At 36.8% G+C, this 22908-nt stretch overlaps 2 protein-coding genes across 6 annotated transcripts in view; one reads left to right on the top strand and one right to left on the bottom strand.

Moving 5' to 3' along the window:
• The window catches only part of TRAPPC2 (trafficking protein particle complex 2), a 16907-nt gene extending 10024 nt beyond the window's left edge, over positions 1-6883 (bottom strand). The window contains exons 1-2 of the mRNA XM_027835363.1: positions 6782-6883; positions 3363-3474 (exon numbers count right to left, since the gene is read on the bottom strand). Coding sequence (XP_027691164.1) covers positions 3363-3455 — 93 coding nt within the window. The 5' untranslated portion in view covers positions 3456-3474; positions 6782-6883. The remainder of the gene's footprint in view (positions 1-3362; positions 3475-6781) is intronic.
• A 397-nt stretch (positions 6884-7280) lies between these two features.
• Positions 7281-22908, top strand: part of OFD1 (OFD1 centriole and centriolar satellite protein) — a 51302-nt gene continuing 35674 nt past the window's right edge. For 4 of the 5 annotated variants that reach the window (XM_027835334.1, XM_027835335.1, XM_027835337.1 and 1 more), the window contains exons 1-6: positions 7281-7749; positions 8715-8915; positions 10333-10401; positions 10491-10521; positions 17042-17152; positions 22752-22888. In XM_027835334.1, coding sequence (XP_027691135.1) covers positions 7657-7749; positions 8715-8915; positions 10333-10401; positions 10491-10521; positions 17042-17152; positions 22752-22888 — 642 coding nt within the window. In that variant the 5' untranslated portion in view covers positions 7281-7656. Of the gene's footprint in view, positions 7750-8710; positions 8916-10332; positions 10402-10490; positions 10522-17041; positions 17153-22751; positions 22889-22908 lie in introns of all 5 variants that reach the window. The other variant, XM_027835336.1, reaches the window with a different exon arrangement.

The raw sequence follows: 22908 nt of genomic DNA on the forward strand, positions 1-22908 counted from the left end.
GGGGGAAGGGGACAAGAGAGTAGGGGAATGACAGAGAGGAGGGCAGAGTGGGAAAGGGAGTAATCACAAGCAAATACTTCTGAGGAGGGACAGAGTCAAAAGAAAGAATCAAATAAATGGGTGGGATAGGATTAAGGGAAATAGAGTTAGTTTTTCACAGTATGTCTACTATGGAAGTGTTTTGCATAACTGCACATATATAACCTATATTTAGTTGCTTGCCTTATCAATGAGGGTGGATGGGGAGGGAGGAAGGGAGAAAATTTGGAACCCAAAGTTTTAAAAACACATGTTTAAAAAAAATGTTTTCACATGCAACTGGGAAATAAGAAATACAGGAAATGGGGTACAGAAATCCATCCTGCCCTACAGGAAAATTGAAGGGGAAGGGGATAAGAGAAGTGGGGGAGAGATAGAAGGGAAGGCAGACTAGGGGAAGGGGTATTTAGAATGCATGCCATCTTGGGGTGGGAGGAGGGGTGAGATGGGGTGAAAATTTGGAACTCAAAATCTTGTGGAAGTAAATGTTGAAAACAAAAAAAAAATAAAAATTACCATTAAAAAAAAAGGAAACCTGACACATATTGATCTTTTAATTTTTTTTTGTTTTGTTTTGTTTGTTTTTAGGCAGTTGGGGTTAAGTGACTTGCCCAGCGTCACACAGCTAGTAAGTGTCAAGTGTTTGGTCAGAGGCCACATTTGAACTCAGATCCTCTAAACTTCAGGATGGGTGCTCTATCCACTGCACCACCTAGCTGCCTGAAACCTGACACATCTTAAATATACATATCATGCCCTGATGTGAATTCTAAAATAATGTCATTGTGTTTACATGGTAGAACAAATAAAGGATTGTAAATGTTTGAAGGCTAACTAGGAACACCGTTTCTATGGATTATTTTGGTCTTTTGTTTTTTCTTCCTTACAAGACATTCTTTCAGTTCACTGTGGAAATAAACTATAGACCACAGACAGCCCAGTAAAGAGAACTGGATTTGGAATCCTAAGACCTGGGAATTCACTTTTAGCTGTGTCACTCACTTAGCTGTCTGGCCCTGGGTAATGTTCTTCTCTAAGCTTCAGTTTTCTACCTTTAAGTGAACCTGACCCACAAACTGGCTATGTGACTCTGGGCAAGTCACTTTACGTCTCTCAACTTGTTTCCTCATCTGTAAAATAGAATCACAATAGGAGCTACCACCCAGGGGGATTGTGAGGATCAAATGAGATAGCATATGTATAGTGCTTTGCTAACTATTAAAGGAGCTGAAGAAGGAAATGTCAAACCACTACAGTATCTTTATCAAGAAAACCCCAAATCGGGTCACAAAGAGTTGGACGAGCCTGAACAGCAACAAACTTTTAAGTGCTTTATAGTAAGTGCTTCTTAAACTGTGGGTCACAAGTGGAAAAATTTAAGATGCCCTGCTGTATCAATTACACTATTATCATTATCATATAAATATATAACATAGATAAAAATTACAACATCTCCCTCAAATGTTAGATTATAAGGTCTAAACGAAATTGTTACAAAACATTTTGTACACAATATAGAGCTTTCTATTACAAGAAATTTACAGGATAATCAACAGAAAGAAGGGGAACTGGGAAAAGGTTTCTTGTAGAAGGTGGGACTTTAGCAGAGACTTGAAGGAAGCCAGGGAAGCTAGGAGGTAGAGATGAGGGAGAGAATTCCAGGCACAGAGGAGTCAAGAGATGGTAGTGTTGTTTGAGGGAACAGCAAGGAGGCCAGTGTCACTAGGTTATGGAGTAACTGGTTGGGGGGGGAGGGGTTGAGGAAGGTGTAAGATGACAAGAAAGGTAGCAAAAGGCCTGAGGGTCTCCTTCTGTCTGTGCCTCAGTTTTCTCATCTATGAAATGAAGTTGGAATATCTGCTCTCTAGGGCCACTTACAGCTCCAAAACTATGATCCTATGCTATATAATATAACTTCCAATGAAATGGGTTTCCTTTATGTCTTGTTCACAAAAACATCTTATTTTCCAGATGCTCTGCACGCGTGATCAACAATGAGATTTTGGGGATAAAGGATTGAGACAGGAACTAACAGGAAGAAGAAATCGAGAAAGTTTCCTAAGATATTAGGAAAAGGAGCTAAGATCAGGAAAGAGCATAAATATTTCTGCAATATGCATTATACTACCAGCATATTTCACTCAGCTACATTGATTTCCCTAAAGAAGTAAAGATAAAATTTTAATGAGTATGACTCATTACATAAGTTCTCTAATGTAAGAACTGACTTAGCAAAAAACAAAAAAAACCAAACCAATAACTGAACCAAAAACACCTTCTAAGCAAGGAAATTATTATACTGTGGAGGGCACGAACAAAATATTTTTTAAAATTAGAATGAAACTCTGGAAACAATGCACTATTATTGATATCAGGGAGCTATTAGGAACCTTAGAACTCATCTAGTCTTTTTCATTTTATAGATGGGGAAACTAAGGCCCCAAGGGATGACATGACTTGCCTAACATCATACAAACAGTAAGCAGTAGATATAGTGGGATTTGATCCTGGTCCCTTGATTATAAATCCAGTGCTCTTTCCACTATACCAATCTGCCTGGGAAGAGACTAAATTATAATGAATCTTAGACGACATTAAGTACCCAACAATACAGTCTGTCCCTGGGGTATAAACATAGAACAAGCACAATAACATTTATTTATTGATACTCATTAGATAGGGAAATGTACTAGTTCAGAAGCAAAATAAAGGACAAAGATGGACAAGGCTGTTCTCCTCTCTGCTTCTTGATGCTTTTATCTTGGCTGGGTACTGCCCTTGAAGTGAAACTTCACCTATGGCTGTCCAAAATAATACTACATCCGCTAATGGTGGCCCGAATTGAAACCAGATAGGAGAATCTACAGGAATGATCGCTATAGCAAATGTCATGGTGACTACTCAAGAAGAATGGAACAATATAAATAGACCTCTTTAACCCTTTCATTCAGGGGTTTATAATTTATTTAGTTGTGCCCTAATAAGAAATCTGATGATTTGTGGTATAACTCTAACTTTCATTTTACTCTGAAGACAATTCTTACATATTGACACTGTACTATAAAACAGAATATCATGCTTTTAATGTTTGTTTTTTAAATAAAAGGGAGCACAGTGCAGCAGAAAGTTTTATTGAATTGGGAGTAAAGACTTGGGTTCTAGTGATAGTTCTATATTTACCTTACTGGGTGACCTGGGAGTAAATCACTTCAACTCACTGGACATTAGTTTCCTTATATCTGTTTCACCACTATGAACTTATCCCATATTTATCATGACAACACTAAAATCACTTTAAAGAATTTTTAAGGTTGCATACACACCTTAGATTCCACTTTTCCAGCTGGTAAAAATTCCATTTCAAAAACTGGATTATCATGATGGCCTACAATTACAAAGTAGAAGCTTCCAGACATTGTCTCCAATGTACAGGCCCTAAGTAAAAGAGATAACAAATCTGTGAATTTTATGCTAAAAATAGAAATATAAGTCTAGCAAAGTCTTAATGTATTATAAATCTATGTGGAAATTGCATGTTATTGAAGCAAAGTTAATAAGATCATCTGTGTAGGGACAGAAAAACAAATTAAAATGTCTAATATATTACAGGCAGTAGGGAGAGATCAAGGACATAGAAAATGTTTTATTTTTAAAATTCTTTATTATAAGCTTTAAATTAATCCATATAACAATTAAACTTGTTTTTATGGTTAACATTTAATTAAATGTATTTTAAAATATAAAATGTCTCAAGTTTCTTCCAGGTTTCTTTACTTATTAATTCCCACTTATTTTTATATGGTTATAGTTAGTATGTACTCTGTTCTTTGGGCTGTACTCCACCTTTTCCCCTTGCATTATTTCATAAAGTTCCAGCCAGAATTTTTTCAATTCTTTATCTTTTTTTTTTTTTTTTTTGGTGAGGCAATCAGGGTTAAATGACTTGCCCAATGTCACACAGCTAGTACATGTCAAGTGTTTGGTCTGAGGCCATATTTGAACTCAGGTCCTCCTGACTTCAGGGCCGGTGTTCTATCCACTGCAATCTTTATCAATCTTAATTGAATTATATAGGTTTCTTCAAAGTTTTTACAATAACAAATAATACCACATAAGAACAAGACGCACATTTTGAGACAAAGCCAATGTGTGGATTTGTTTTGCTTCACTAAACTTTTTTGTTACAAAGGAGTGCTTGAGAGGGAATGAGAGGGTCTGAACAGAACAGTTATAGAAAATCAACACACACACAAAGAAATGAACGATGTATCAGCAAAATGTTAAAAGAAACACACACACACACAGATGGGAGAAGGAAATTTAGAAGAAGATTCTGACAAGCTTGGCAGTGTTAGTATTACCATGTTTAATTTAATGTATACTTAAATACAAAGACAAAAAATACCAGTCTGCTTTCAAGGAGCTTTGTCTAGATCACAGTGACTTTCTTCTTACATTGCATTTAATTATTTTTGCCAATTTGCTAAGTATGAGGTAGCACCTTAGAGTTAATAAAATTTGCATCTACTTGGTTATTAGTGGATTTGGGCACGTTTAAATAATTAGCAACCAGTGTTTGCTTTTAAATTGTCTATTTGTATCCTTTGGGGGCTGAATATTGTTTTTGTAAAATTTTTAACAGTTCTCTACTCTAGATGCCAAGTTTTCAATATGTGAAATTGGCTGTAAAGATGTCCTCTATTTTGACATTTTAAAAACTTCATACCATTTTTGTTGTACAGAAACTTATTTTAATGTAATCAAGCAACTTATCTTTTCCCCAATAATTTCTTCTATTTCTGTAAGAAAAATATGTCCCCTAAAGATTGAGACAACTATTTTATTCTATCCCCTCCCCCCCATTTTTTGTATAGTTCTTTTTATGTTTAAGTCTATCATCCAAGTGAAATTCACTGAGGTATATATGGTGTGAGATATGGGTATAGGTTCATTTCCTGCCAGATATATTTTTAAGTTTGACTGATGCCTTTTTTAAAAATACTCATCTTTTCCCAAAATACACCTTTTCACTGCTTCCACACCCATTTGCTGCTTACAGTACTCCCCTGGGGTGGAAGGGAGGGTAAGACAAATGCAAGAAATATTGCAGAGGTGGAAACAGCACTTTTTAGGTGCAAAAAGAATTACAACGTTTACTTGACTACAAGCTCAACATTAATGGTATGGTATGGCTGGCACAGAAATGAATGCATTAATAGAAGTATAATGTCTAAAACAAGGGAGTACTGTAATAACCCTATTGCACTGTGCACTGCTCACATGACATATGCAATGACATAGTCAATTCTGGACATCACAGGAACTTAGATGAAACTGGAAACATCCAGAAATGGAAAAACAACTATGGAGAAGGATTTCAAAAAACAAAACAAAAACAAAAACACACCATATCAAGCATTGCCGAAGATTGTTTTGCCTGGCAAATCTCAAATATGTGAAGGTTATTATGTGAAAGAGGGATCAGAGAGTCTTTGCAACTGTTTGGCATACAGAGGGATAAAGTAAAGTCAAGTTAAGAGTAAGTCTATGGGGAAATAAATTTGGCTTAATATAAAGAACCTGTTAACAATTTGTCATTATAATGAAACTGCTCCATTCGATGACAGTGAGGTACAGTGGAAAGAGTGCTGAATTTGGAACTCGAGGAACTGGGTTCAAATCCTGCCCCAGCCACTTACTATGGGTATGAATGATCTTTGGCAAGTTGTTTAATTTCTAGGCCTCAATGTTTTCACCTCTAAAATGTTGAGGAGAGGGCTGGAAAACCTCAAAGGTCCTTTCATTTCTATGATCTAACTATGAAACTGATCTTTTCTCAGACCTCACTCTTCTAGGTTTTTACAGTTTTTGCTAATATTAACCATTCCCTCTTCCTCAATTATTTCTTCTCCTGCTATCTCCTGGTTCTTTTCTCAGTCTCCTCTGCTAGATCATTAAATATCTCCTAAACCTTCTACTTTCCTGATTCCCCCTTAATTCTAGCGCCTTCTTTCTGTTATTTTCAATTTAACTTGCATGCATTTTATTTGTACAAAGTTATCTTCTTGTTGTCTCCACATCAGACTGTGAGCTCCTTGAGGGCAGGGGGCTGTCTTTTGCTTTTCTTTGTATCCCCCAATGCTTAGCACAGTAGCTGGCCCATAGCAGTCGCTTAATAAATGTTTATTGACGGACTGGCCAATCAGTGCATCTTAACCAAATGCCTGTTAAGCAAAATCCAGGAAGCGAAACAAAACAAATGATCCCCACATAAAGTTGAGCCACTGATACAATTGTCTCGGTAGGGTCTGTCGGAGAAACACAAGCAGGATGAATCAATAAGTTTACCTTCTAACTAATTTAAAAATAAAATTATGAAAAAGTTAAGTCTAACAATGTAGCAGGACCCAGTGCTAGGCGCCGGAGGGAGAAAAGCAAGAAGAAAAGCAAGGAAAGCCAGCAAGATGCTTACTCTTTGCTAGGCAACAGAGGGGCGACAGAGGCTGGGGAAAATGGTGCAAACTCCGCCCAGTTCTTGGGGGAGGGGCTCCTCCCACTCCAGTTCTAACCCTACAGTGGGGATGGTCCCAGGAGTCAGGGCGGCGCGGACCCAGCCCGGGGGGGGGAGGGAAGGAGGGACGAGGAAGAGGAGGGCGGGGCTTTGTCATACGCACCAGGCCCCTGGACCCCGGGAGCCCTCCCTCCCTCAGTCAGTCTCCCCCAGGCTTTCTCCGGTCCTTACCTGTGGGCAGGACGCGGCACCTGCACCAACCGCACCAGCCACCTCCCTCCTCACTCACTCCAGCTAGAACCTCTATAAAACTAATTCTCGCGGCGCTCCGCGGCTCCTCAGTTCTCGCGACAACTGAGCCCGCCGCGGATTGGCGCTAGGCTAAGACGCTTCACAGCCGGTACCACAGGACTAGTGCGCATGCGCGACTGTGCTATGGCGGGCAAAGTGGCGGCCTGGCCGGGTTTGGAGGGGTGATCTCTAGGATAACCTAGAGTAGACCCCGTAGTCGATGCGGAGTCTACACCCAAACCAGTAAAAACTCTCTTTCGGCCACCAAGATCCCTTTCCCAGTTTATTGACCCAGGCCTTCTTCTGGAGTCTTTCGCCCCGTCAGGTGATGACTGGACTCTGCCCTGAGCTTCCTTCCGGCCTCCCGGCTTGGTGTGAAGAGAAAGCGGCCTAGGTTCTGATCTCTACCCCTTCCAGGGTCTCCGCTGCCCTTCGTCGTCGTCGTCAGTCTTTTCGGGGGACTCCACCCGGGAGCGTGGCCTCCAGGGGGTTAAAACCTGTGCCCGTGGGACTGGAGGGCGCTTCTCCCCCTGAGGCTTGGGGCGGGGAGGCGTTTAAACCCCTCTCCTGCAAATGTGAGGAACACAGGTCCCTCTTGGGAGGTAGGGCTTGGGGTGGGGGGTCCAGCCACAATATTGTGAAGTCTTCCAGGAAACAGAAACCCCTTTTCATGAACGCCGGTGTTCTGCTGAGGCATTTGGTGTCACTGACGGGCACTCTTTGTTGTTCTTGAAATAATTGGGGATCTGGGTGCTGTTTTGAAATAACTCCCACCTCCATTTAACCCGTGACACCGTCTCCTGCTTCAGTTCAAGATGCCTTTTGAAACTCAGGCATTGTCTCAGGATGAACTCCGAAAGAGATTGTACCAGACGTTTAAGAATCGGGGTATTTTGGACACACTCAAGGTACCTTTGAGTCATTTATTTGCTTTATAGTAAACAAAAGATGTGAGATGGTAGTATCCAAAAATGGGTGAATTTAATAGTAGTCACAGAGTTACCATGGTAGATGAGACTTTTTTTTTTTAATATTGTATAGCTGTTTTGAATTGTGTGGTTTCATTTTGAAGTCTTAAATGCAGAATTGTATACATTTAAGGACAAGTTTCAGATAGAAATAAGTAATCATATTGAAGAAAAAACATTTTGATAATGTAACATTGTAGAGCTAATACTCGTTCTTAGAAGTTTAAAAAATGTCATGTTTAGAATGTTAATTTTGTTAAATTTTAAAGTATAACAGGGAGAGTTTTTTGATTTAAAAAGTTAAACTAATACAATCAGGGAAGTGCTGATAAATGTTTGAAAACTAACTCTCCAAAAAAAAGAATGGACTCACAATTCACTGTTTTGCATTGCAAATTAACATTTTCTTCATCAGTTTATGTCTAGACAATCAACAAAACAATATTTCAACCCCTCATTTGTAGTTTGCCTATTTCCAGGTGTAAATGCTTACACCAAATATTTAACAATTGGCTTTACAAGTAGGAGGAGCCAGCACACCCCTGCCACTTAAGGTGGTATTTGAAGCTGCCTGTTGGAAGTAATTAAAACTCTGACACCCAGAAGAAAATGGGTACAAACTGATGGGATATACCCAATCCTTTCATCTTTGCAGCCAGCTCACTGTCATTTCCTTAATGAGATGACAAACAATTGCTTTGTAAGGTCTTTTGGCGGTGTGTAATCAGTGTGTAAAGTAGAAAGATATTTTATTCTCATTGTAAGAGGAAAAGAACCTTTCTGGGTTGAAGGAAAGAAACTTACCCAATTTAATATTCCAGATAACTTTGATTAAACAAAAATAATATTTTAGTGAGATTTTTAATGTATTCCTTTTTTTCTTTTTTCTTTTTTTTTTGAGGTAGACTCAACTTCGAAACCAGCTCATACATGAGTTGATGCATCCTGTTTTGAGTGGAGAAGTGCAGCCACAGTCCATTCCTGTTGAAGGAAGCTCACTCTTAGTTGGGGCTTCTAATAGCCTTGTGGCTGATCACCTTCGAAGGTGTGGCTATGAATATTCACTCTCTGTTTTTTTTCCCGAGAGTGGCTTAGAAAAAGAAAAGGTAATTATCCTTTCTCTGCGTTTTAATTCACTTGGATAAAATGTCTCTTACTTTCCTGTCATCAGGATAACAGCTGTACTTGAGTGCTTCAAATTAACCTTAAATCTGTGCTCCTCTCTATCATGTCTGACTGGAAAGCAACAAAATAGGATCAGTGTTAGTGTAGAAAGATACTGTCCTCTTTGTAGAGGAGAAAGGACCTTTCTGGATTAAAGGAAGGAAACTTAATTTAATATTCAAGCTACTTTGATTAAATAAAAATATTTTAGATTTTTCACCTGTTCCTAGGAATTCCTGTTATTCTTAGTGTATCTTAGACAACTTGGATCTTCTTTGAATAGTCTGCATGAATACTTTAAACCCTTTGGTACACTCAACTAAAAGCATTCAGAGGACACCAAGAGTCAGTGGTTGGGACAAGTTACAGTTTACCTGGAAGCAGTGTGCCAGCTTTATTATCCCTATGTCCTTCAATGAGTATGATGATTTTTGTTGTTCAGTCGTTTCAGTCATGTCTGACTCTTTATGACCCCATTAAATAACTAGAGTGGTTTGCCATTTCCTTCTCCAGCTCATTTTACAAATAAGGAAACTGAGGCAAAGAAGGTTAAGAGACTTGTCCAGAGTCACACAGCTAGTAAGTGTGTGAGGTCAGGCTTTGAACTCAGGTCTTCCTGACTCCAAGCTAGCTGCCCTAATGATAAAAAATTTTTGATTTACTATCTAAATGAATGAGGCAGCTGCCCATCTACCTAATAATACTTGGACAGTCTCTCTCATAGCAATATTATAAGGAAAACAGATTGTAAACCATGAAATGCTATAGATGTTAGAGTTACATTAATTTACTTATAATTTTAATTGAAAATTTTTTCATACAGAGCTCCTGATATTATGTAAGAAATGCTACATATTAGTTTATTTTCCTTTTTTAAAAGTAAATTCATATTGTCTTCCATTTTTATAGGTAGCAACTAGACAGCACAACTAGAGTTGCCAACCTGGGGACACTCAGGCACTTACTAGCAATGTGACCTGAAGCAGGTCATGTCCTCTGTTTGCTTCAGTTTTCCCATCTGTAAAATGGGGAACTAATACCACATAATTTTTGTGAAAAGTACTTAGCATAGTGCTTGGCACATTATATAAATGTTAACTTTTGTTATTAGTATTAATATGTTCTGATCTTGTGCTTCCATTCATTTAATAAAGTCTTTGAATTTTGTGCTTTAAAAGTTATGTAAGTATGGTAAATTTGTGAATATTGGTTCGTAATTGTGTATAAAAATCAAATTTATTAGTATAGTTGTACAATTAGTTTGAATGTTGATGTATTTTCTGATTTTTTTTTTTTTGGTTTAGCATACCTAAAATGACAGAATTTTATGCCACTAGTTTTTAATTTTCTTTTAAAAAGGTTTTTACTATGCAAGATCTACTCCAGCTGATTAAAATCAACCCCAAATCCAGTTTCTACAAATCATTGGTAGGTTTATTTTAGATTCTATAAATCTGCTTTAGTTTACTAACCATAATTGAATGAAGCTAATTCTTTTTTTTTTTTTTTTTTTTTAGACTTCAAAGATTCAAAAAGAGAACCAAAAAGGTACAAGGTTCATATATTATGCTGGAAGTATATAAATTACTGTTTTATTCTTTTATGGGGAAAAAAGTGTTTTAATTTGTATTATGTAGTTTGAATTAGATAAATGGATATTCTTTTTTTCCAAATACAATTCCAATATATTTTAACAGTTTTTAATTCTTTTTTCCTGAAAAAAATGGTTATGCTTAAATTTTTTTGCACATGAATTAAATTTTTTTTGCATATGAGTATGCAAAGTATCTTTGACTTCTTAAGTATAGGAACACCCTTTACACCTGCAAATTACCATCTGTCCATGAATTAGTATGTAAGTTCCAAGACCTAGAGGTTAAGTAATCAATCCCATGTCATATGGGGCCATCTCTAGTTGTTTTATCTTGCCTTTGGACCCAGATGGTTCCAGGCAAGAGAGTGAGGCTGGTGATTTTGCATAGCCCTCCTCACTTAACTCCATTCACTTTCAAGTCATGGCATCACCTTCTTGATGCCATGGTCCTCTTTGAAAGCAAAGGACAAACAATGACAACCTTGTCACGCTAATTATTGTAGAAGTGAAATTTGAACCTTTGTCAAGTCTAGCATACCATACTGCCTTTATATTTGGTAACACAAATGAGTAGTTAAGAGCTCTGGACTGCTTCACTTATTGGTATCACCCAGTGATATTCTGGGTGAGCCAACTTCTGCCTCATTTTCCTTATCTGTAAAATGGAGATAAGTGTTTGTAAATTTTGAAGCACTATGTAAATATTAGCTATTATTGACAGATTTCAGGAAAATTCAGATTTTAATAAAGCCATATAAATTTCTGACATCTTAGTCATCTTTTGATTATTCTGTTTCAATAAATAATTTGTTTAAATAAGTTGAATCATTTTAAATTTATTTTAACCATCCATTGGATACTATAGCTTTTTATATCATAGAATTATTCTTGATGTTGGATTTTTTAGCACTTACATTAGTTGAGAAGTTGCCCAATAAACTGTCTTGTCTTTATAGTACCTCTAAATGCCCTAGAAAAGTGGTTCCCAATCTTTTCAAGTATGAGTACACCTTTGTTATTGGAAAAAATTTCAGATTCTCACATGATAGTAGGTCTAAAATTAGTTTTCAGTAATAAATTCATTTAAAAGTTAATGAACTCATAGCCCAGCTAGGTCACAATCACTGCAGGTAATGAATCCTTTGAAGTGGTCACATCATTCAGATTTATACTATTTGAAGTTATAGCATTAGCTTTTAGAATAATTACATGTAAACTATGGTCATTGATTTCAGACCAATGGAAATATGCAATAAAATTTTTAAAGTAAGCTTTTTATCTGTTTATCATCATAATATAACAGGATATTAAAATATTTCTGATTTGTTTGTTACAAAGTAACACAGTAATTATAGAAAGCAAAATTTTTAAAAATTAAAATTATTGAAAATCATACCTAAAGATAAGCTACATTAATGGGTAATAAGATGTTGTTATTTAAAATTTGAACAGCCTAGAGTGAACTGTCTTTATATCTTCATATACATGTTGGTAGGTTCAGAGAGCTTTATCTACATCACAGCAAATTTGCATGCACATATTCTCATACCGTGAATGAAGTTGAATTACCTGGAGAATTTTCTAAAATCAGTAATGTTTTAAACATTATATTGTTGTCTTTGTAATGTTTTTCAACAGCTGGACTAAAGTAACTTGAAGATCAGTGTTCAAAAATAACTTTAATGAGCCTTGCAGTCTCATTTGATGGTCAGTGAACTAGAAGTAACTGATAGTCCATTTGACACCTCAATCATTGTTTTTAATTCAAAATTGCCTTATTATCCTCCAATAAAATTTTTGGGAGTTTTTAGTCACTTTAAATCCAGGTTGAGTTTTTTTTTCCTTAAAAATGTAAATTCTAGAAGGCATCTCAGAAGAAGCCTGTTTTATAACATTAAAATTTTTTTCATCAGTATATTCACCTTTTTTAAAATTTTCTTCGAATCATCAGGCTGTAGCTGCTATGTCCTCATTTGTACTGGTTACCTCTTTGGTAAATTTAACATTATATAGCTGAACTTGATTTTTAAAAAAATTCTTTTTTTTTTCCCCCAATGAGTCAAAATCTGCCTTTTCTCCCTCTAATCTCAAACCCTGCTCTCCCCAATTAAGTCAGGAGGCTAGATTATTTCTGCTTTGTCCTCTAGTTTTTAAGAGATTCATGGGGTCATAAAGAGATGGATATGACTGAACAACAAAAAGATTTTTTTAAAATGTTGTGTCGGGGCTTTTTTTTCTTTTTGTCATAGCATTCAGGTAGTCCAATTCTTAAATTTTTTTTCTCCTTGATTTGTTTTCCATGTAAGTTATTTTTGCTATGAGATAATCTTACATTTTCTTCAATTTTTCAGTCTATTGATTTTATTTTAATTTCTTGCTGTCTCATGGAATCATTGATTTCTATTTACATTGAATTTTCAAGGAGGTTGTTGCTTAGGCAAGGTTTTGTACCTCTTGTTCCAAACTGTGAATTCCTTTTCCAGTTCTTTCTTCCATAGCTTATTTCTTTCCTATATTTTTCCTCTAGCTCTTTCATTTCTTTTTTTTAAAAAATGTTGAGCGATTTAAAAAATTTTCATTTCTTCAAGGAACTCTAGTTGAACTTATGGCCAAACTGAGTTTTTCTTTGAGGCCTTACTTGTAGATGTTTTAGACTCATTCTCTTCTTATGGGTTTGTTTCTTGAGTGTACCTGTCACTATAATAGCTCTTTTTGGTGGGATTCTTTTTTTATTTCCTTGTTCTTCCAGCCTACTTCCTGCCTTCGCATTTGATGTTAGGGCAAGGTTCTGCATTGTCTGGATTGATCCTATTGCTGCTTTCGTGAGGTATTGAACAGGATCTTAGGCTGGGGATCTGTGAGTTTTCTGTGCTTCCAGAGTGATCTGATCCAGACAAAGTCTGATTGTTGCTCCCTGGTCTGAGGTCTGAAGTTCTTGACCTGTGTTTGGATCTGGGCACCAGGAGACTCCTGGACTCAGACCCTGTTGGCCAGCTGGAAAGCTTTCCTTGTTCACAGTGAGAGAACTGTACGCTTCCCCCTTTGGTCTAGGATTTCTTCCCTGGTTAATCCTCTGCAGGCTTCAGATTGGGCTGTAGGCTGGAATTGAGACTTATTTGTACTCTTGGCGTCTAGAGTCACACAGTGCTGCTTCTTGCTTCAGAACTTGCTATTCTCTCTGTACAGTGTCTCAGGTTACTTCATACCTACTACTATATCTACACTTCTGAATGCAGATCTCCTTCTTTCCATGTTAGATCTGTGTTCCACAACTGGTTAACAGACAACAAAGCTGCCAATTAGCATCTTTTCCTTTCATGTGAAATATAGATCTAGGACCTTGTCTTGCCTGTGGTTCAGAACCTCTCCCATCATGCACTCCTGACCAGACCCTGTAGCCCTTTCTATTTCCCTCCCCCAATCTGCACTAGACAGTTGACTTGTTACTTTTTCTTAGATTCTTGACTAGAATTCAATCTGATGCATTTTCCAGGTCTCTTTGGAGGAGTTTTAAGGGGAATTCACTGTACTGTTCTACCATCTTGGCTCTACCCTTCCATTGAACTTGATTTTTAAAGCAATTGAACCAGTGCTTGCAGTAAAAGTTTTTCCACTATCTACTTCCCCCCCATTTTCTCTAACTGCCTTTTAGAAACTTAGAGTTTTTGTCTGAATTGCTGCCATAAGAGGAATGCACTTTTGATTGCAGTTTTCAATTCATAAAACTTAAATTTACTTCATTTCTGTTTGTTCTATATAATTGTTTGTAAACCACAAAAAGCTGATGAACTTTCCATTTTTCTTTGATTTAACCTGTATGTTTTATAATATTCTGTACTGTAGATCAGGCATTCTGTTATCTTTTTCTATTTTAGAGGTAATTTGACTATGCTGTTAAGTTACATCAAATCTTTGTTCTAATGTAATAATTAGCCTTTTAAAAAATTTACTGGCAGTGTTTCAATCTGAAGTATTTTCTTAAGGGCTTTTTTGAAAAATCCCCCAACTTTTGGTAATACGGCATGCAGTAGGACATCATATCCAAAAACAGCAACAGATAAGTACAGACTGACATATGGATACCCTCGACTAGCTTGCACTAGTCACATTAATTGAATTTTGATTCATATTAAATGTGATCTGGAATACTGTTATAAATCAAAATAAATTGAATTTTTCATTATTTAAGCTCACATTTGTGACCTGGCTGTGACTTTTTTAATCATATATTTTCGCAATCACAAGAGCATCTTATATGCATACATTTGAAAAATAATTCACATATACATGAGACATTCAGGCTGTGTAAAGTATATTTACTTATTATACTGAATTATTTTTGAGGGATAGCCCTTCCAGTAATTTCCAAAGTATCCCTTCCCTACATATTGGGAATGTAGAACACTGGAGTTTTCACCTTGAGTGCTTCCATTGGTTCTTCATAATAAGTATTGATGAAGTAAATCCCTGTTCTTACTTTATTTTTGTCTTTATCACCAAGGCTCACTCTGACCCAACTGAGTTCCCTTGCAGTAGGCAGTCTTAGGAGGGAGGGCAGAGTTGAAAATAATATTGTGGTAGTGCTTACAGCCATATAGATTCTAAGACATTTTGAGGTACTATTAAACTATGAATTAGCCCTAAATTTTAACTTTTCAAAAACCAGACTGCTTATATGGGTGCTTTGAAATCTAATATGATCCTGTTTCCCAAGGAATCTCAGTTTTGGAAGGGATATTTAAAAAGTAGTCCAGTCTCTACGTTTTGTAAGATAAAGATACTAAAAACCTTTAGAGAAGTTTTGTCACTTCTGGAGAACTTTGTCTTATCTTCATTTCAATAATAAATTTCATTGATAAATTGATTAGGGAGGTCACTTACTCTTTTTTGGTACACAAAAAAATTTAGTTTCAAAATTCCATTTGTGTACTTAAAGAGTAATAACTCTGGGGACAGCTAGGTGGCACAGTGGATAGAACTCCAGCCTTAGAGTCAGAGGACCTGAGTTCAAATGCGGTCACTTACTAGCTGTGTGACCCTGGGCAAGTTACTTAACCTTAATTGCCTCACCAAAAAAAAAGAAGCTGGAGTCTTCCCTCAAACTTTTCTATATCAGAACTTTCATGTGTTAATTATTCTAATTGCTTACTTTTGGACTTTCTAAAGTTTTTAAATCTAAAATTTCAGGGTCTGAATTGGCAATATAATTAAAAGCAGCTAGGTGATGCAGTGTAATGAATGCTGTGCCTGGAGTCAGGAAGACCTGAGTTCAAATGCATCTCAGATATTTACTACCTGTGACCTTAGGCAAGCCTTTGTCTTACTATCGTCAGTGGTAAAAATGGGAATAATAATACCACCTACCTCTCAGGGTGGTTGTGACAATCAAATAAGATACTTTTAAGAGCTTGGCATGGTGCTTGACATACAAGTAGATACCTAATAAGTACTTATTTCTTATTTCCTTCTTTTCAATACTACAGAAAGGGAAAACACTTTAATATTCCAGAATAATGCTGCTGCTTTTATTAAGGACAATATTATTTGCTAATTTAGTTTGTTATACAACTCTCTATATTAAGTAGATTTAGTAAGTACTGAGCCCAGATCTATACCATGGTACAACCTCATTCTTGGACAAATCACTGAGGCCCACCAATATCAAACTGTTGATAATTACCCTACAGTGACTTGCCTGTGTCTTGTTATTAGTGTATTAGAGTGCTTATTCTACTATGTCATATGTAAAGGGGATAGGGACTGGACCTGTGATTTTATTGGTAGAAGAAGGCTCCCACTACCAGTATGAATAGGCACCTTCTCTGTAACTTACAGCCTTAGAAGTTGCCAAAACCTCTGAGAAGTTGTGACTTGCCAAAGTTGCACAGCCATAAAACCATGTGTCATAGAACCATTGAAGTTCTTGAACTTCAAGGCCATACTTAGTTTCTAAGCCAACTCTTTCTTCACTACGTCACTCTACCTTTCATGTGTAACCTTCATTTTTTCCCCTTTCTGATCAGGTTTCTCATTATTGAAGGAAATTCTATTAATTTAGCAGGATTATTCCTTTTCAGGAAACATTTTTAATCCCTTTTTGTTTTTACATCATCATTTTAAAAATACATTCCTACCCAGTGTGCCAGCCTTGTAACAAAGATTTAAAAAGAAAGGAAGGAAACCCGCAGAACCAACACATCAGTTGTGTAGAACAGTATAAATGATGCAAGCTCCATATCCACTGGAGTTCACCACTTCTGAAAAAGTAATGTTTTTTATAAACCATTTAAATTATCCTCTTTAGATGCTTGAAAAATTCTTGTTGTTTATTTAAATGAGTGAACTGTAAATCATTGGACCTTGACTGCCTTTTTGTTATGTAGAGAAACTTTTTCTATGCATATGTGAAGTGAAAATTTCTGTTTAGCTTGGATTCATAAATTTGTTAATATATATGTTGTATTTTTTTTTAAGGTTTTCTCATGCAGATTTTGATGGAATTGACAGAATATCATCTATCCAGGGAAAGTTGCAATATGGAGACTCAAACAAGTTCAGCATTATTACCTACTAGTGAATCTCTTGGTAACCATTGCCCTTCTTTAATTTTTACTATTATTTTTCTTTAATTTTTTTCTTTTAACATGTAGAAATGAACCGATATCCTATTCTATTTTGTATCTTGTTAACCTTTTCACTGGAGTAACCCAGTTGTGTGAGTTGTGAGAGATCTTCATTTCCGTGGAATCCTATTGCTAGAAGGAGCCTAGGCATGCAGTGTAGTACAGTGGAAAGAGCACTGAATTTAGAATTGGAGGACCTGGATTTGAATTCTGGCTGTTCCACTTATTTCATCTGTGACATGGCACAAATCACTTAATCCTCCCAGTCCTCAATTTCCTCATCTTCAAACTGTGGCTGTTGGATTGGATGGTCCGTAAAGTTCCTTCAGGTTCTAAAACAGTGATCTGGTTGTATTCAGTCCAGATGATTATACTTGTGCATTCCTATTCTAACACTTCCTAGGGTTAGTAATTCTTCCTTGGGCTAGTATTTTGTCATTCTTTCTGATAGGAAGTTCTTCCTGATGTATAATCTCAGTCTCTTTCACGGCTATTAATTCATTTTCTAATTTTGTCCCTGGTAAAGAAAAAAAATACCCTCCTAAGGTAATCTTTCATTTACTTGAATAATGAGTCCTACTTTTTAGTTCTCCACTCATTATTCAATTATGGACTTTTCCCAATTCCTCCACATCCTTATCACATGGGGATTAAAAATATTTATAGTATACTCTAATAAGGAGCTTGCTACATATAGAATAATATTAATTTGGTGCATAAAATTTAAGTGTAGAATTGTAAAACTAAAATGGGCCTTAGAAATCATGCATTTTAACCTCCTTATTTAAACAGTTGAAATCGGACCCCTGAGAAATTAACTGTTATTGCCAAAGTTCATAAATCTAGCTAATCTGAGATGTAGAACTCCTAAAAATCATAATTGTGGTGGTTCATATTAATTTTTTAATGGCATTGTTGCTTTACAGTCCCCCTTTTAGCCTGTTCATTTTCTCACAGTTCTGTGTTGATAGACTCATTCCCCATTTTGTAGTATCACACAACAGAGTTAGAAGGGACTTTAGAATTAGCTAAATCAGCTTCTCCATGGAATGTGGATTCCTTCTGCAAGGTTAGCGGGTGACAAGGAACCCTGGTGACAAGGAGTGTCCTGAGGCAGCCAATCCTGTTTTGGGGAAGCTTTAATTAGTAGATTTTTCTTTGTGTTGAACCATAAGCTATTCCTCTTAAATGCTACTTGTTCTTTGGTCTGAGTTTTGCCCTCTGGGACTAAGTATAAGTCTAATATTTGTCTACTTGACAGGTTTCATGTTTTTTTTTTGTGTGTGTGTGTGTTTTGTTTTTTAGGCAGTTGGGGTTAAGTGACTTGCCCAGAGTCACACAGCTAGTAAGTGTCAAGTGTTTGGTCTGAGGCCAGATTTGAACTCCTCCTGACTTCAGGGCCAGTGCTCTATCCACTGCGCCACCTAGCTGCCCCTGAGGTTTTCATGTTTTTGAAGACAGTGGCCCATGTAGTCAGTCAGTCAGTCAACCAGGTAGCACTTATTAAGTGCCTACTAGGTTCTCTGCTGAGTACTAGAGATTCAAAGAAAAACTAAAAGCAGCCCCTGCTCTCAAAGAGCTCACAGTCTCATTGGGGAGGCAACATACAAACAATTTTGTCCAAACAAGACACATTGCAAGTCATCTCAGAGGGAAGGCACTGAGGTTAAGGAGGACTGGGAAAGGCTTATTGCCAAAAGATGGAACTTCAGCTGAGATTTGAAAGAAGCTAGGAGGCAGAGGTGAGAAGAGAAAACATTCCAGGAAGCAGCCAGTGAAAATGCATGGAATTGGGAGGTGGAATATCACATGTGAAGAATAGCCAGGAGGCCAGCATTGCTGGATGGCAGAGTATATGGAGGAAATAAGGTGTAAGAAGACCAGAGAAGTAGTAAGGGACCATGTTATGAAGAGTTTTAAAAGCTAGATTTCCTGTTGGTCCTGTAAGTAAAAGGGAGCCACTGCAGTTTATTGAATTAGGGTAGCGCAATGGTTATATCTGTGTTTTAGGAAGTTCAGTTTGATGGCTAAGTGGAAGATGGGTTGGAATGGGAAGAGACTTAAGTCAGAGAAACTAACCAGCAGGCTATCGCAGTAGTCCAGGCTTGTGGTGATGAGCATGTGCACTAGGATGCCCGCAGTGTCAGAGAAAAGAAGGGGGCACATACGAGAGAAAATGGACAGAACTTGGCAACAGACTGGAAATAAAGAGTGGGAAGTGAGGGGTTGAGGATGACACTGAAGTTTGCAAGCCTGGAGAACTGGGAAGAAGGTTGTGCCCTTGACAACAATAGGGAAGTCCGGAAGAGAAAAAGGGTTTAGGGGGAAAGATAATAAGTTCAGTCTTGGATATGTTGAATTTAAGATTACCGTGGGACATCCAATACAAGATGTTCTTAAATAGCAGATGGAGATGTGTAAGTAGAGGTCAGGAAAGGGGTAAGGGCTGAATAAATAGATCTGAGAATCAACTGTATAGAAAGGATCATTGAATCCATGGGAGCTGATGACATCACCTGGAGAAATAGGGAGAAGAGAAGAGGGCTCAGAACAGAGCCTTGAGTGACAGCCACAGTTTATGGGTACAATCTGAATGAAGAGCCGCAAAGGAGAATGAGGAATGGTCAGACAGAAAACCAGGAAATCACTCTTATTTATACATAGTTGTATGCGTGTTGTGAATTCCTTGAAGGCAGGGACACTTTTTGTCTTTCTTTGTATCTCCAGTTTAATGCTGTATGTGGCACATAATAGTTACTTAATAAATACTTGTTAAATATAGGATTTATAGTTATACAGAGTAAATAGTAAGTTGCTTTGGTGAAGTATCCAAAAACTGGAGAAGTCAGGAAAAATATCTTGAAGTAGGTGGCCTTTAATTTAACTTTGAAGGAAGCTAGGGTTACAAGAGATAGAAATGAAAGAGAACATTCCAGGTAAGAAGACCAAAAAAACAAAACAGAACACCAGAGATAGGAAGTTGAAAACTTTATGTACGGCACATAGTAAGTAGGCTCATTTGGCAGAAATACGTAGAAATAGTATGCACGAGTCAGAGTAATGCATAGTCTGCCTAAAAAGATAGACTAGAACCAGATTTTGAAGGGCTTTAAATAGCAAACAGAGGAGTTTGTCTTTTATTCTTTATTCAGAGGCAACTGGTGGCACAGTGGATAGAACACTGGGCTTGGAGTCAGGAAAACCCAAGTTTAAATCTGTCCTCACACACTTAGTAGCTGTGTGTCTCTGGGAAAGTCACTTAATTTCTGTTTGCCAGTTTCTTCAACCATAAAATGGAGATAGTAACAGCACTTGCCTTGAAGGGTTGTTGTGAGTATTAAATGAGATAATTTTTGTAAAAAGATCTTAGCACAGTGCCTGGCACGTAGTAGGCACAATTTTAAATGCCTATTCCCTTTCCTTCTCCCTTTCTCTTTTTTCTTTTCTTTTTCCCATCTCCCCTTCTCCCTTTTCCCTTTCTTCCCTTCTCCCCTTCTCTCCTCCCGTCCCCCCAACTAAAGGCAACTGGGAGCCATTGAAGCTTCTTCAGTGAACTGTTGAATATGGTCAGACTCCACTTGACTGATGTTAATTCCACATTGAATCCTTTATAAATGTTCTTTTGTTGCAATAGCAATGGAAACCACAAACATGCATTTTGAGATCCTAGAGATGTCTCCATTTCTTGAATGAGACAAATTAAACTCATACTATTAGCAGGAAATTCATCTTATAGAATGGCATTAGACATTGTTTAACTACTGAGGAATTCCTTTTCCCTCCCCCCTTAATAAAATATAACTGAAAATAATTTAGAAATAAAAATAACAAGAAAAAAAAGAAATAAAACATCCACACCTCTTGTCTGATATTTGGCTAGACTTTTTTATTTAACAACTTTTTTCTTTTAAACCAGTGATTTCGTATTTGTAGGTACCACCTACAGCAGAAAACACTCTTTACCAAAAGCAGACTGGCGGCTGTTGTGAAATTTGTAGTTTTGCAGAATACCTGGAGCACCGAGAGATTTAATATCGAGGTTCACAAAGCTAGTAGAAGTCAAAGATGATATATGGATATGGACCCTGGTTTTCTTGACTTTGAGGCCAGTTGTCTACTTACTATCCCATGCTGCCTTTTATATTAGTAGTAACTTTCACCTTATTAATCTTATATATTTAATAATGAAATGAACAACATACAAGACCATGCTTTGTTTGAATCTTAAAGGTATTTCCTGTCTAAAAAACAAATTAAACATTGATTAAAATAGTTTTTATTGAATTATATAGCATTATAATTTACAGAGCTGTCATTTAATAAGTACCTTTCTATACAAGAGCAGAAAAGAAACATTAATAAGGCAGTCTGACTTTGAGTAATTTATGTTTTAAGATAGGTAAGGCATATATAAATACTGAAATAGAAAATAAATATAAATGTATACTATAAAAGATTCATATGGAAATGCTTCTTGTTGGGGAGGGAAATAGCAAAAGTTCATTGAGAAGACATTCGATAAAGACTTTGGTTGGGTAGGGGTCGAGTTCATTAAATAGAGATGGAGTGAGGGAAAAGGAGCATTTTAGGCAAAAATAAAGGCACAAATGAAGTTGTGCATTCAGGAAAGCATAGGACAAATTTGGAGGTGAGGTTGTAGTCTAGTTTGGCTGGAGTTTAGGTTATTTAAGGGAGACGACAGCTTCACGGCTATAATTGACAAAATTGTAAAGAATAGATGATTCGTGTTATTGTGGTTGATTATGAAAATACCATTTGCCTTGGTAGAGCAAACCTATCCTCCAAGTTCTCCAACAGAGTTGTTCCAGTGCATATGTTAATATTGTGAAAGATTCCATAATAGATACAAACATAGAGATTGTGCAGGGGTCCTAAACAAATGTTGGACTTTTCCTAGACATAGTGGTGTCTGTATTTTGATATTAAATGAAACATATAACATGGAAAGGTATACTCAGTAAAGGTATGTTCTATTGCCAGGGAGGATGTGAATACAAATGGAAGAAAGATACCTTATAGATGGCACAGTACGCTAAATGCTCTTGTTAGAAAATGAGAGTGTTGTTTGCATCATGCCCTTGAATAATACAGATGTTTCTCCGAGATCTACATTCACACAAAAGAGATTGATCTCACAATTTGCATAGGAAACGTTAAATAGAATTTTTGTTTACTTTCTAGACTATGATATGCAGTCAAGGGTAGTCCATTGAGTTACCTTGGAACAGGTGGGTAATGAGTTGGGCCCAGAATAGGAGGAAGTTAGGCTAGATTGCATTGGTAAATTTTATTGTGCTTTTAACAGTTCCCAAATATTCCAAGAATCAAAAAGCCATTTCTGAAATTTTATGATTCTGTGATTCATTTGAAATCCAGAATTTGTTATTTTAATATGTGCCAAATGTAATATGGTTTTGTTTTGGGAGGGATGGCTGCTGAGGAGGGGGTTCCTGTAGACTCTCTTATGCCATTCTTGATTGAACTGAACTTTATGCTACTGCAAAGTTATACAATATATATCTTAACATATTTTTCCGTAGCTGAAAAACTTCAACTCATTGATGAGCAGTTTGCAGATATTTATCCCCAGCGCCTTAAACTGGAATCATTAGAAACAAAGCTCAATGAATATAAGAAAGAAATAGAACAACAGCTTCAATCAGAAATGTCTCAAAAGGTCAGTTTTGTAAATCTTGG

Source organism: Vombatus ursinus, unplaced genomic scaffold (genome assembly GCF_900497805.2).
Source record: "Vombatus ursinus unplaced genomic scaffold, bare-nosed wombat genome assembly UNPS02014814.1, whole genome shotgun sequence".
NCBI classification, from domain to species: Eukaryota; Metazoa; Chordata; class Mammalia; order Diprotodontia; family Vombatidae; genus Vombatus; species Vombatus ursinus.